General features: G+C 48.9%; 1 protein-coding gene across 1 annotated transcript in view; it reads left to right on the top strand.

The window, feature by feature from the left end:
• Positions 1-14,149, top strand: part of RUSC1 (RUN and SH3 domain containing 1) — a 42,199-nt gene that overhangs the window by 20,825 nt on the left and 7,225 nt on the right. The window contains exons 4-8 of the mRNA XM_060255175.1: positions 5,127-5,203; positions 7,142-7,316; positions 9,584-9,689; positions 9,803-9,849; positions 11,042-11,912. Coding sequence (XP_060111158.1) covers positions 5,127-5,203; positions 7,142-7,316; positions 9,584-9,689; positions 9,803-9,849; positions 11,042-11,912 — 1,276 coding nt within the window. The remainder of the gene's footprint in view (positions 1-5,126; positions 5,204-7,141; positions 7,317-9,583; positions 9,690-9,802; positions 9,850-11,041; positions 11,913-14,149) is intronic.

Raw genomic sequence — 14,149 nt, 5'->3', positions numbered from 1 at the left:
AAAGGGATCTGTTGAGGCTGGGTGAGTGGGCGTCAACGTGGCAGATGCGGTTCAATGTGGCCAAGTGCAAAGTAATGCACATTGGGGCCAAGAATCCCAGCTACAAATACAAGTTGATGGGGTGTGAACTGGCAGAGACTGACCAAGAGAGAGATCTTGGGGTCCTGGTAGATAACTCACTGAAAATGTCAAGACAGTGTGCGTTTGCAATAAAAAAGGCCAACACCATGCTGGGAATTATTAGGAAGGGAATTATTAGAAAACAAATCAGCCAGTATCATAATGCCCCTGTATAAATCGATGGTGCGGTCTCATTTGGAGTACTGTGTGCAGTTCTGGTCACCGCACCTCAAAAAGGATATTATAGCATTGGAGAAAGTGTAGAAAAAGGCAACTAGAATGATTAAAGGGTTGGAACACTTTCCCTATGAAGAAGGGTTGAAATGCTTGGGGCTGTTTAGCTTGGAGAAACGTCGCCTGCGGGGTGACACGATAGAGGTTTACAAGATAATGCATGGGGTGGAGAAAGTAGAGAAAGAAGTACTTTTCTCCCTTTCTCACAATGCAAGAACTCGTGGACATTCAATTAAATTGCTGAGCAGTCAGGTTAAAACGGATAAAAGGAAGTACTTCACCCAAAGGGTGATTAACATGTGGAATTCACTGCCACAGGAGGTGGTGGTGGCTACAAGCATAGCCAGCTTCAAGAGGGGATTGGATAAAAATATGGAGGAGAGGTCCATCAATGGCTATTAGCCACAGTGTATGTGTGTGTGTGTGTGTGTGTGTGTATAATTTTTTTTGGCCACTGTGTGACACAGAGTGTTGGACTGGATTGGCCATTGGCCTGATCCAACATGGCTTCTCTTATGTTCTTATGTTAATTAACTTCACCAAGCCAGCTGGCGGCTTGGAGTATACATTTAAAGTTGCCTTCTTTCCACCTCTCCTCCCTCTCCCATCTCCTTCCTTCCTTCCTTCCTTCCTTCCTTCCTTCCTTCCTTCCTTCCTTCCTTCCTTCCTTCCTTCCTTCCTTCCTTCCTTCCTTCCTTCCTTCCTTCCTTCCTTCCTTCCTTCCTTCCTTCCTTCCTTCCTCCCTCCCTCCCTCCCTCCCTCCCTCCCTCCCTCCCTGTCTTGCGGCTCTCAAACATCTGATGTTTATTCTATCTGGTTCTTACAATATGCGAGTTTGGGCACCCCTGCCCTAGCTATTTCTGAATCACATTGGGGAGCTTCAAGTAGGAACTGGATTGTTGTGCTGGATTCATTTTCAGAACCTGCTCTTTGCTGGGATCATTAATTTAGACTGCTTTTTTCCTGGCCCAGGGGTAACAAGCTTAGACCACATGTCTTGTTTATCTTCTGCTACCTGGATCACTATGGTTATTTTCCATTCTGAGTTCCCTAACTAGTACACTGCCTTTATGCTATAGCAGTCATTCGCAAGTGGGTTGCGTCATCTAATCCAGGAAAATCCAGTTATGAAAGACTGCTATATTGCAACAATCGTGTGGCATTCCATTGTGCATGGATGTAGCCTTAGACTGCAGGAAAATAAACTGTTGTTTGGGGGGGGGGGTGTAATTTTGCATGGCACCTCACACAGCAACAAAAGAGTAAAGTAGGTCCCTGCCCAGAGCAGCTTACAGTTGAAGGGGCCCCTTTTTTCCTGTTATTTGTGCCTCCATCCAAGAGATGGCGCTGTTGACTCTGAACATTCTGAGGCTGAGGAGGGGAAAAGATGGTTTCAAAGGAAGGAGGGAGGGAAGCCCTGAACACGCCTTTCATATTGGGGACACCTTCCCAGTTCCCATCCTAGCTGAGCCTGTTGCCATGGCAACTGCCAGTTCTTCTTGCACCTTTATTCTTTGGAACAGGCGCAGAGAGGAAGGGTTACTATGGCAACACCTTTGCATTCTGGGAACTTCAAGAGGAAAGAGACTACAAGGTGCAAACACTGTGTCTCTCCAGCCTTTCTCATTTTGGGATTAATAGATAGATTAGATAGTGTCTGTCTGTCTGTCTATCTATCTATCTATCTATCTATCTATCTATCTATCTATCTATCTATCTATCTATCTATCTATCTATCTATCTATCTATCTATCTATCTATCTGTTTTTTTTTTTGTAGCAGGAGCTCCTTTGCATATTAAGCCACACATCCCTGATGTAACCAATCCTCCAAGAGCTTTCAGAGCTTTTACTATAAATTCCAGGAGGATTGGCTACATCAGGGGTATGCAAAGGAGCATCTATCTATCTATCTATCTATCTATCTATCTATCTATCTATCTATCTATCTGTCTGTCTGTCTGTCTGTCTGTCTGTCTGTCTGTCTGTCTGTCTGTCTGTCTGTCTGTCTGTCTGTCTGTCTGTCTGTCATCTATCTAATTTATCTATCTGCCAGTGACAGTGGCATCTATCTATCTAATCTATCCATCTGCCAGTGGCAGAACTGTTTTGGACTAAGAATCTGGGAGACCTGAGTTCAGATGCCACCTCTGCTTTCTATGGGACCATGGGACAGTCATTCTCCTTGAGAGCCAGTTTGGTGCAGTGGTTAAGAGTGGCAGACTCTAATGTGAAGAACCAGGTTTGATTCTCCATTCCTCCTGCACATGAAACCATCTGGGTTGAACCCGGGCCAGTCCCAGTTCTCTCAGAGTTCTGTCAGCCCCACCTGCCTCACACGGTGCCTGTTGTGGGGAGAAGGGAAAAAGCAATCGTAAGGTGCTTTGAGACACATGAGGTCTACTGGGGTCGTGGTAGATAATTCACTGAAAATGTCAAGGCAGTGTGCGTTTGCAATAAAAAAGGCCAACGCCATGCTGGGAATTATTAGGAAGGGAATTGAAAACAAATCAGCCAGTATCATAATGCCCCTGTATAAATCGATGGTGCGGTCTCATTTGGAGTACTGTGTGCAGTTCTGGTCGCCGCACCTCAAAAAGGATATTATAGCATTGGAGAAAGTTCAGAAAAGGGCAACTAGAATGATTAAAGGGCTGGAACACCTTCCTTATGAAGAAAGGTTGAAACGCTTAGGGCTCTTTAGCTTGGAGAAACGTCGACTGAGGGGTGACATGATAGAGGTTTACAAGATAATGCATGGGATGGAGAAAGTAGAGAAAGAAGTACTTTTCTCCCTTTCTCACAATACGAGAACTCGTGGGCATTCGATGAAATTGCTGAGCAGACAGGTTAAAACGGATAAAAGGAAGTACTTCTTCACCCAAAGGGTGATTAACATGTGGAATTCACTGCCACAGGAGGTGGTGGCAGCCACAAGCATGGCCACCTTCAAGAGGGGGTTAGATAAAAATATGGAGCAGAGGTCCATCAGTGGCTATTAGCCACAGTGTGTATGTGTGTGTGTATATATATATATATATGTATTTGGCCGCTGTGTGACACAGAATGTTGGACTGGATGGGCCATTGGCCTGATCTAACATGGCTTCTCTTATGTTCTTATGTTCTTACTGGGTGACCTTGGGCCAGTCCCAGTTCTCTCCGAACTCTCTCAGCCCTGCCTGCCTCACAAAGTTAGTGCCTGTTGTGCAGATTATAAGCCACCCTGAGACATGTGTGGCCTGCTGGGTAACCTGGGGCCAGTCTCAGACTGCATTCATTCTACACTCAATAATGCATCTTGCAACTGAATTTTTACTGTGTAAGAATAGCAAAAATTCACTTAGCAAAACACATTATTTAGAATAGTGAGAATGCACCCTCAGTTCTCTCAGCCCCACCTGCCTCACAAGGCACCTTTTGTGGAGAGAGGAAGGGAAGGTGATTGTAAGCCACTCTGAATCTCCTCAGGGTAGAGAAAAGTGAGGTATAAATGCGAACTCTTCAACTAAATTCTTTTTTTCTCTGCCTTCTTCCTTCCTTCCTTCCTTCCTTCCTTCCTTCCTTCCTTCCTTCCTTCCTTCCTTCCTTCCTTCCTTCCTTCCTTCCTTCCTTCCCTCCCTCCCTCCCTCTCTCCACAGGGGTATCAGGATGGCTACCTTGCAGGGTTAGTTAATCAATATATGAATAGTAGACACTATACCAAAAATCCACCAGAGGAAGGGGATCTTATAGCGGGGGCAAATGTAACCTATCCCTGGTGTTTCAGCCTTGATCCCATTTCAAATCCTGTGACGGTCTCCCAATGTGGCTTCCACAAATAGGATTTTTAAGAGATGAGCAATCCCTGATTGGATTTCCATTTCGTTTTTGTTTTTAAATCATGGTGGCATTCAGGTTGGGCTTCTTCCCCATCTGGGAAGCTCTTGGCTGAACCCCTTAAGTCCTCATTCCTTAGTAACACCAGAAATGAAGACATAAATACATTACGAGGGTGAAGACAGACAGACATCGTAAAGTGAACGAGGAAGTGATTTGGGGGAATTTGTTTTCAGGGTGGATAACATGTTTTCAAGCCACTTCCACCAGAATGTTTTGTCTTCATCCAACGTCCAAATGAATGTCGCCAAATAGGTAGGCTTACGAGATTATGCATGGGATAGAGAAGTCAGAGAAAGAACTTTTCTGCCTTTCCCACAGTACAAGAACTCGTGGGGATTCCATGAAATTAATGAGCACTAGGCTTAGAACAGATCAAAGAAAGTTCTTCTTCATCCAAAAAGTAATTAACATGTGGAATTCACTGCCACAGGCAACAGTGGCGGCTACAAGCATAGATGACTTCAAGAGGGTATTGGATAAACATCTGGAGCAGAGGCTCATCAGTGGCTGTTAGCCACAAGGTATTAGAGGGAAGACTCTGTCTGGGGCAGGGATGCTCTGTCTTCTTGGTGCTTGAGGGTTGACCGTGGGTGGGCTCTGGAGTGCCAATTTTTGGAGGGCACCAGCGTTTTGATCACTGTGTGGCACAGAGTGTTAGACTGGATGGGCCACTGGCCTGATCCAACAGGGCTTCTCTTAAGTTCTTATGAATCAATGTTATACTCTCTGTGTTTTTGTGCTTCTCTTCATCTTCAATGCTCAGACTGCAAGTGCTTCAAGGCCAGGGACTTGTGCGTCTGTTAAGTGGCAGACTGCGAAAGGCGCAACTGGGGATTTGCTGCCACCACCACCCCACCCCCCCGCTAAGAATCTTGTGTTTACTTCCTTGCAGCTTTGCTCGTGGCATTGAGTGCCTCAGTGGACAGGATCGTGGCCCATTTCAGCACTGCCAGAAACCTCGTCCAGAAGGTAATTCCCAGTGCGGTTGGCCAACCAGTGCCTTGCCATTTTTTCTATTTGCTGAAGAACTTTTACTCCAGTCTTCTTGCTCTTTTGCTGCAGCTATCTCTTTGTAACAGTTATCTAAATTCCTTACACTGGTCTGAGGGGCTGCTAAGGGGAACCAAGGTCACGCCTCCAGATTAGGAGCACCTGTGAAAGGGGCCTGGGAACATCTTGGGAGGAGGGATTGCTGCTTCCCGCTTTCTTGCTTCCCGCTTTTCTTTGAAAATGTAACGGTTTAAGTTACCCTATTTAAGAAGCCAAAAAGCCCGCCTTGCCAGTCTTTGCAAAGTCCATCCTGCCTATATATTGCTGTCATGAGTCAATAAACAACCATTGCTTAAGTGGACTGTTTGTGCTCTTTGAACTGCTGGGGTCTTGACACCAGCTATCAAGTATGACCGGGAGGCCTCCAAGAATTATGACTGATCTTCAGCTCAATTTGAATCCAAGAGCCCCTTTGAGATTCACAAGATTTTCGGGGTGTGATGAAGGGAGAGTTGACTCTTGAAATCTCATACTCTGAAAATCTTGTGAGTCTCAAAGGGGCTCCTGAACCCAAATCTTGCTGTCCAGACCATTACCTCTGAAATGGATCTCTAGATTCCAAGGATCCGTTCCCCTGGAGCAGGGACGGCCAAAGTTGCTTTAACGTAAGAGCCACATAGAATAAACATCAGATGTCTGAGAGCTGCAAGAAGGAAGGAAGGAAGGAAGGAAGGAAGGAAGGAAGGAAGGAAGGAAGGAAGGAAGGAAGGAAGGAAGGAAGGAAGAAGAAGAAAAAGAAGAATTGCAGATTAATACCCCGCCCTTCTCTCTGAATCAGAGACTCAGAGCGGCTTACAATCTTCCATATCTTCTCCCCCCACAACAGACACCCTGTGAGGTGGGAGGGGCTGAGAGGGCTCTCACCGCAGCTGCCCTTTCAAGGACAACTCCTGCGATAGCTTTGGCTGACCCGAGGCCATTCCAGCAGCTGCAAGTGGAGGAGTGGGGAATCAAACCCGGTTCTCCCAGATAAGAGTGCACGCACTTAACCACTACACCAAACTGGCTCACAAGAAGGAAGGAAGGAAGGAAGGAAGGAAGGAAGGAAGGAAGGAAGGAAGGAAGGAAGGAAGGAAGGAAGGAAGGAAGGAAGGAAGGAAGGAAGGAAGGAAGGAAGGAAGGAAAATAGATGGCGGAGGGAGGCAGAGGTGGAAAGAAAGCAACTTTAACTTTGAATGCATTCTCCAAGGTGCTAGCTGGCTTGACTTGATGAAGTGATTTAAAGAGAGAAATGCCTTCTCCAAGCTGGCTGACAGGGCAGTGGGGGCTTCAAGAGCCACACAATATGTGTGAAGGAGCTCCATGTGACTCCGGAGCTGCTGTTTGGCCATTCCTACGCTGGAGAAAAAGGCAGCTCTGGAGGGTGGACCCTGAGGCATCATGTCCCTGTGGAGCTCCCTCTCTTCTCCAACCCCGCCCCCCTTCCCAAATCTCCAGGAATCTCCCAACCCAGAGATGACAACCCTGTTCCCAAACGATGTGCGTTTGTGCTTGCACAGGACTGCAAAGGGATATTTATTCGATCACAAGATACATTTTGTTGTAGCTTTATTCATGTCCCCCTTTGCAGCCCAGATGTCCTCTTAGCAACTATGCACATGGAGAAAGCGTCGAACTATTTAATCTCTGGCCACGTTTTCTGAGCCAGGGCCATAAATACACGCCCAAGCGAACCCCCCTCGTCTGCCTGGGTGGCAGCCAAAGAAGGAGGGAATCCGGATCCCTGCTGTCATTGTGTGTGTGGTGGGGGAGAGAATCTAATTAGAAAACTCTAATTACCCATTAGCAAAGAGAGGGGGGGGGGCAGTGGCGTGCTTCCACTGCCAGAGCTGACGCAGCCGTTTCCCTCCCCCGCAGGCCCAGCTGGGAGACAGCCGGCTCAGCCCGGAAGTGGGCTACCTCGTCGTGAGCACCCTCTGCCCAGCCCTGCGAGCCCTGGTGTGCGACGGCCTGAAACCCTTCCAGAAGGACGTCATCACGGGCCAGAGGCCCAGCTCCCCGTGGAGCGTAGTGGAAGCCTCTGCGAAGCCTGGTAGTGGTGGGCAGTGGGAGAAAGGGGGGCTGCATTCATGCAGATTCGGTGTTTAAGCTATCTGGATCCTGTCAGGGTTGCCAGCATCCAGGCGGGACCTGGGGATCTCCTTGTTCTACAGTTGTAATGTACTGAGTGACGAGACGTGTTGAAGGCAACATACTTTATTGGCAAGTACAACACAAGGGAAACACACGCGGGGCCGGGGTCCCGATTATATATACATACCCTGGAACAACCCTCCGTCTGGCCAGGTCCAATCCCGGCCAGTTAAACTTCCCGCCACAGATCTTGATTGGCGGAGCGTGTTAGCGAGCTACATCCGGGGACCAGTGGACTTCCATTGGTCGCCTCTGTAGCGTTCGCCATGTTGTAACCTCACGACTGAAATGCAAGACATTTTTCTCTCTGATACAGTAAAGGGAATGCACTCTGTCAGATAACAGCAACTCACAAATCTGAGAAAAAGAAAATGCATCTTCCAGGGCTTTCTGTTTTGGTAGAAAAAGCCCAGCAGGAACTCGTTTGCATTTTAGGCCACACCCCCTGACATCACCATTGTTTTGAACAGGGCTTTTTTGAAGAAAAAGCCCAGCAGGAATTCATTTGCATATCAGGCCACACACCCTGACATCACCAATGCTTTGCGCAGGCCTTTTTTGTAGCAAAAGAAGAAGATATTGGATTTATATCCCGCCCTCCACTCCGAAGAGTCTCAGAGCGGCTCACAATCTCCTTTCCCTTCCTCCCCCACAACAGACACCCTGTGAGGTAGATGAAGATATTGGATTTATATCCTGCCCTCCACTCCGAAGAGTCTCAGAGCGGCTCACAATCTCCTTTCCCTTCCTCCCCCACAGCAGACACCCTGTGAGGTAGATGAAGATATTGGATTTATATCCTGCCCTCCACTCCGAAGAGTCTCAGAGCGGCTCACAATCTCCTTTCCCTTCCTCCCCCACAACAGACACCCTATGAGGTGGGTGGGGCTGAGAGGGCTCTCACAGCAGCTGCCCTTTCAAGGATAACCTCTGCCAGAGCTATGGCTGACCCAAGGCCATTCCAGCAGATGCAAGTGGAGGAGTGGGGAATCAAACCCGGTTCTTCCAGATTAGAGTCCGTACACTTAACCACTACACCAAACTGGCTCTCCACACCAAACTGGCTCTCCAGCAGGGACTCATTTGTATATTAGTCCACACCCCCTGACAACACCATTTGTTTTGCATGGGGCTTTTTTGTAGCAAAAGCCCAGCAGGAACTCATTTGCATATTAGGCCACACCCCCTAATGCCAAGTTAGACAGAGCAGCGTTCCTGCGCAAAAAAAGCCCTGGCATTTTTTAAGATGATGCTGGAAGCATAGATCATCTTCTCCCTTAGAAATCTTTTCTCATTTGCACATGTGTGCAGATTTAATTTGATGAACTGACATCAGTTAACATATACCATAAGAAGGAAATTTGATTTCAGTGGCACCTTTAAGACCAACAGAGTTTTATTTTAATTCTGGATATAAGCTTTCGTGTGCATACACAAAAAGTTAAATTAATAAAGTTTTATGTTGTCGAAGGCTTTCATGGCTGGAGTCCATTGGCTGTTGTAGATTTTCCGGGCTGTGTGGCTGTGGTCTTGGCATTGTGAGATCTGACGTTTCACCAGCAGCTGTGATTGGCATCCTCAGAGGTGTGACTCAGAAAACTGGAGTTCTCTCTGGGTCAAATTGAGAAGAAGTTGGTAGGCAGGTAATTGATATCTACTTAGGCCAGTGGGGTAGGGCTGAGTCATTGTTTTACAACAGCACTACAGATGAGATTAGAATTTCAGTAGCCAATCCATATACAAAAGAAACCCCTCAGGTAAGCTCCTCCATTAGCATGTCACAGCCCAGGAAACTCCCACAAGATAATGACTCAGCCCTAGCCCACCTGCCTGAGTAGATATAAATTACATGCCTACCAACTTTCCATATCCCCCCACCCCCCAATACTTTGGTCTACTGGACAGATTCATGTGGGCCAATATTTTTGAGTTGTGAGGTACCAATGTGAGAGTATTTTAAAGGACTGTAATCTCATCTCGGAGATGCTAGAATGGAATGGAGGGGAAGGCCATAAACAACTCCAGAGATCCTCAGGGAGAAACATCCAGTGGTTCTGACAGCCAGATCAGCTCTTGCCGGCTTCCTTGAGTGGGGGGATCGTGTTTCAAATGACTCCTTTTTCCTGCTTGGCTGTGAATCTTTCCTATTGGTTCCCCCACCACCAGGACCCCACACCCGCTCCCTGAACGCGCTCTACTGGCGGGTGTCTCGGCTGGCACCGCTCCGGAGCAACCAGCAGCGTTTCCATGCCTTTATCCTCGGACTATTAAAGTGAGTAGTGTGTGTGTCGATGCTGAAGAAGACAAGGGAACTGGTGGGGAGGTGAGGGGAATCTTCCGGAGGGCCACAGTGCTCATAATTACATCTGGTTCTGTTCCCTTCAGCATGAAGCAGTTAGAACAGTGGTTCTCCCACCTGCAGCAGAACACAGGTAAATAGTGGGCTGGGAGGGTGGTGGTGTTTGTAGAAACAGCTTGGTTTTGAACCTTCAGGGCACCCATAGTCGAGTCAGCCATTTGTACTGGGGCCTCAAAATAGTGGCCTTTCAGCTAAGAAAAAGGGAGGGGGAAACTTAAAACTGTTCATGAAGAAAAGGTGGAGTTTGTGGCCTGAATTAGTGAAAAGTGGAGCACAAAAGATTTTCTGTAAATTGACCCTTTAAAAAAAAAAAGAGGGAATCAATTTCTGCCATTTTTTGCATTATCTTTGCTGGTTTTGAAGGCTACCTATAAACAAACGCTGGAAAATTTCTCTGGCCTGCTGTCCAGCTCAGCCAGCATCTTTGTTTTCCTAAAGACTAGAAACGTGTGTGTTTTTTTAAGAGTCTCCCAAAGTATGATGCTGTACTTGACTCATGAACACAAGAAGCTGTCTTGTACTCGGGTCATTTTGTAAAAAAATAGGTGGTGGAGCTCATTAGCATAATTTATTAGCATATGCTGCCCCCACCACCAGCCAAAAGCAACCCAACTCAAGAAAGGAGAGTCCCAGGTGAGCGAGGCCTGCTTGGGCTGGCTAGAGATCCAGCCGGCTCAAGCAGGCCTTGCTCACCTGGGGCTTTCCTTGGCCGCCCCCCCCCCCCCAAGTCAAAAGGCCAGCAAGCCACCCACCACCCAAAATCACATAAGAAGTGGAGAAAGGGTGGTGTGGGCTTCTCCAGGGGGTTAATGAGGGCTGCTGGGGCATGGCAAAGCCCCCCCCCCTCCCCGGTGGCTGGCTGGCTGCCTGCTCTCCTAATCCAGGGATTGTTATGCAGCTGCACCTCCTATTCAATGGACAAAGGAGGTTGGGAGGAGGAGGGGGAACCCTCAGAAAGGTTCAGGAGCTGTGCTTCTGTGAGCTCCTGCTGAATTCAAAGCCTGCTTGTACTGAATCAGACTATTGGTCCATCAGGGTCAGTATTGTCTACTCAGACCAGCAGTGACTGTCCAGGGTCTCAGGCAGAGGTCTTTCCCATCACCTCTTGCACGCTTCTTTCAACTGGAGACACCAAAGGTTGAACCTGGGATTTCCTGCATGCTGAGCAGAGGCTCTGCCCCTGAGCCACAGCATTTTGTGATTTTCTCTTCCCACAATTCCTTGCTTGTGTCCGGTTCTGACCTGAGTGCTTTTTCCACCTGCAGACCTCATCTCAGCTCTCTACTTGCCCTCTGCCTTCCTGGTCCTCACCCAAGGTTTTTGCCGCCGCTGGGCCGAAGAGACCCTCCTCCTGCTCCAACCGCTCTCCACGCTGACCTTCCAGCTGGACCTTCTCTTTGAGTACCACCACCTGTCCCTGGATGTGCGACCAACGTCCCAGCAGGCTGGGATGCCAACAGAGCTGTCTGCAGCTTCTCAGAAGGTCCACAGGTCTGGCCGCCCCCATTTGGCTAGGCACCTGGGCACCGTCCCCAGCCTGACAGAAGGGCCCCTGGCCCAATCTAGCCCTCTCCACGAGCCCCAAGCGGGGGTCAGCCTGCCCCAGAGACTGCTGCAGTGGGGAGATCTTCTCACCCACACGCTGCGGGGCAGTGAGGCCTCCCCCAAGCTGGAGTCATGTCCCCCGTCCAACAGCCCAGGGGCTGAAGAGAAGCAACGCAACTGGTGGGGACGGCTGAACCCGGTTTCGGGGGTCCACGCTGACTCCTCTGCCTCGAACCAGGAGGGCTCCCCTTTCACCCGCTGGACCAAGCTGCGGATGGCTCTGGAGGAAGCCGTGAAGGAAGTCTGCGTGGGAGCAGGGGGTGCTGCCCCTGAAGCGGCCAGCCCCGGAGAAAGCGGCGCAGAGATGCCAACCAAGACCCCCACTCCTGAGACGGAGAGCTCACCTGAAGTCGCTGCGGAATGGAAGCTGGAGATGAGTCGATCGGGTGCTGGATCCCAAGAGGCCAATGAGAAGACAGATACTGCAGAGACCCATGGGAAGGGGCAGAGGCTGAGGTGGCTGTTTGGAGCCACTTCCCCGGCAGTTTCAGGATCTCCCCCCGAGTCTGATTCTAGCGTGCCCAAATCCAGGTAAGGCCCATAGGAAAGGAAAGGTCCCCTGTGCAAGCACTAGTCATTTCCAACTCAGGGGTGATGTTGCTCTCACAATGTTTTCACAGCAGACTTTTTAGGGGGTGGTTTGCCATTGCCTTCCCCAGTCATCCACACTTTCCCCCCAGCAAGGAAAGGTCCCCTGCGCCAAGCGCCAGTCGTTTCCGACTCTGGGGTGATGTTGCTCTCACGTTTTCACAGCAGACTTTTTACGAGGTGGTTTGCCATTGCCTTCCCCAGTCGTCTACGCTTTCTCCCCAGCAAGGAAAGGAAAGGAAAGGTCCCCTGTGGAAGCACCGGTCGTTTCCAACTCTGGGGTGATGTTGCTTTCACAACGTTTTCACAGCAGACTTTTTACAGGGTGGTTTGCCGTTGCCTCCCGCAGTCGTCTACACGTTCCCCACAGCAAGGAAAGGAAAGGAAAGGTCCCTTGCGCCAAGCACCAGTCATTTCCAACTCTGGGGTGACGTTGCTCTCACGTTTTCACAGCAGACTTTTTACGAGGTGGTTTGCCATTGCCTCCCCCAGTCGTCTACACGTTCCCCCCAGCAAGGAAAGGAAAGGAAAGGTCCCCTGTGCAAGCACCAGTCATTTCCAACTCTGGGGTGACGTTGCTCTCACAATGTTTTCACGGCAGACTTTTTACGGGGTGGTTTGCCATTGCCTTCCCCAGTCTTTTACACTTTCCCCCCAGCAAGCTGGGTACTCATTTTACCGACCTCGGAAGGATGGAAGGCTGAGTCAACCTTGGGCCAGCTACCTGAACCAGCTTTTGCTGGGATAGAACTCAGGTCATGAGCAGAGGGCTTTGACTGCAGTACTGCTGCTTTACCACTCTGTGCCCGTAACAGACCCACAAACTGGTGTCAAAGAGATCCCGCAGGTTTAGGTCTAAGAAACCTCTTTCTCGTAGTACCTGGAGTATTGTGTGCAGTTCAGGAGACCTCGCTTCCAAAAAGTGGAGCGGGTGCAGAGGAAAGTGAAGAGGAGGCTCAGGGGCCTTGAGACCAAGAAGCCCTATGGGGAGCAGCTGAAGGACTTGGGCATGTTCAGCCTGGAGAAGAGGAGGTTGGGGGAGGGGGGGACAGTATCTGAAGGGCTGTTGCTTAGAGGAGAGCAGGGAGCTGTTCCTGTTCGCAGCAGAGGAGAGGACTCGCAATCAGGGGTTCATCATCATAGTTTATTACAGTCTCAGTATAAACATAATATGGAAATGGAAAAACAGACACAATATACAAAAATAGAGATCTAAATTTAAGAACTTTTACAATGCAATGCCCGCAGTCTAAGAATTAATGCACAAGTGGAGTATTGTGTTCAGTTTTGGGCACCACATTTTAAGAGGGATATAGGCAAGCTGGAACGGGTCCAGAGGAGGGTGACAAAGATGGTGAGGGGTCTGGAGACCAAGTCCTATGAAGAAAGGTTGAAGGAGCTGGGTATGTTTAGCCTGGAGAAGAGGAGACTGAGAGAAGATATGATCACCATCTTCAGGTACTTGAAGGGCTGTCATATAGAGGATGGTGTGGAATTGTTTTCTGTGGCCCCAGAAGGAGGGACCAGAACCAACAGGTTGAAATTAAATCAGAAGAGTTTACGGCTCAACATTAGAACCGTTAGAGCGATTCCTCAATGGAACAGGCTCCCTCAGAAGGTGGTGGGCTCTCCTTCCTTGGAGGTTTTTAAACAGAGGCTGGATGGCCACCTGACAGCAATGCAGATCCTGTGCATTTAGGGGGAGGTATTTGTGAGTTTCCTGCATTGTGCAGGGGGTTGGACTAGATGACCCTGGAGGTCCTTCCAACTCTATGATTCGACAAAACTCAGCAACTGAATGTGTAATCTCTGGATTCTTATCTGATAAGAACCAATGAAGTCTTGCTTTGTTTGTATTAATATAACCAGGTATCCTATCAACTAATAGAGTAATAATTCTAAAACGAGCCTCCCTGTAGTACGGGAAAAACATATGCTCTACATATTAGCTGGTCTTGAGGACAAAAGGAGATTGAGGAAGAATCGCACTGCTACAGCACCAACCCTAAATCAGACTTTTCCCTGCAGCCGCTGTGGCCGGACCTGCCTGTCCCACATTGGTCTTGTCAGCCACCAGCGAGCCTGCAGCAAACGTGGACTATTGCACCCTTCTTAAATCTTCGTTCGCGAAGCCAAGCCGAGAGAGAGACATATTCAAGGGCATGAGCACAGCCTTTCAG

This window comes from Heteronotia binoei, chromosome 1 (genome assembly GCF_032191835.1).
Source record: "Heteronotia binoei isolate CCM8104 ecotype False Entrance Well chromosome 1, APGP_CSIRO_Hbin_v1, whole genome shotgun sequence".
Taxonomy (NCBI): domain Eukaryota; kingdom Metazoa; phylum Chordata; class Lepidosauria; order Squamata; family Gekkonidae; genus Heteronotia; species Heteronotia binoei.
The sequence above is the reverse complement of the archived record's forward strand: the minus strand, read 5'-3'. Positions and strand labels throughout refer to the sequence as shown.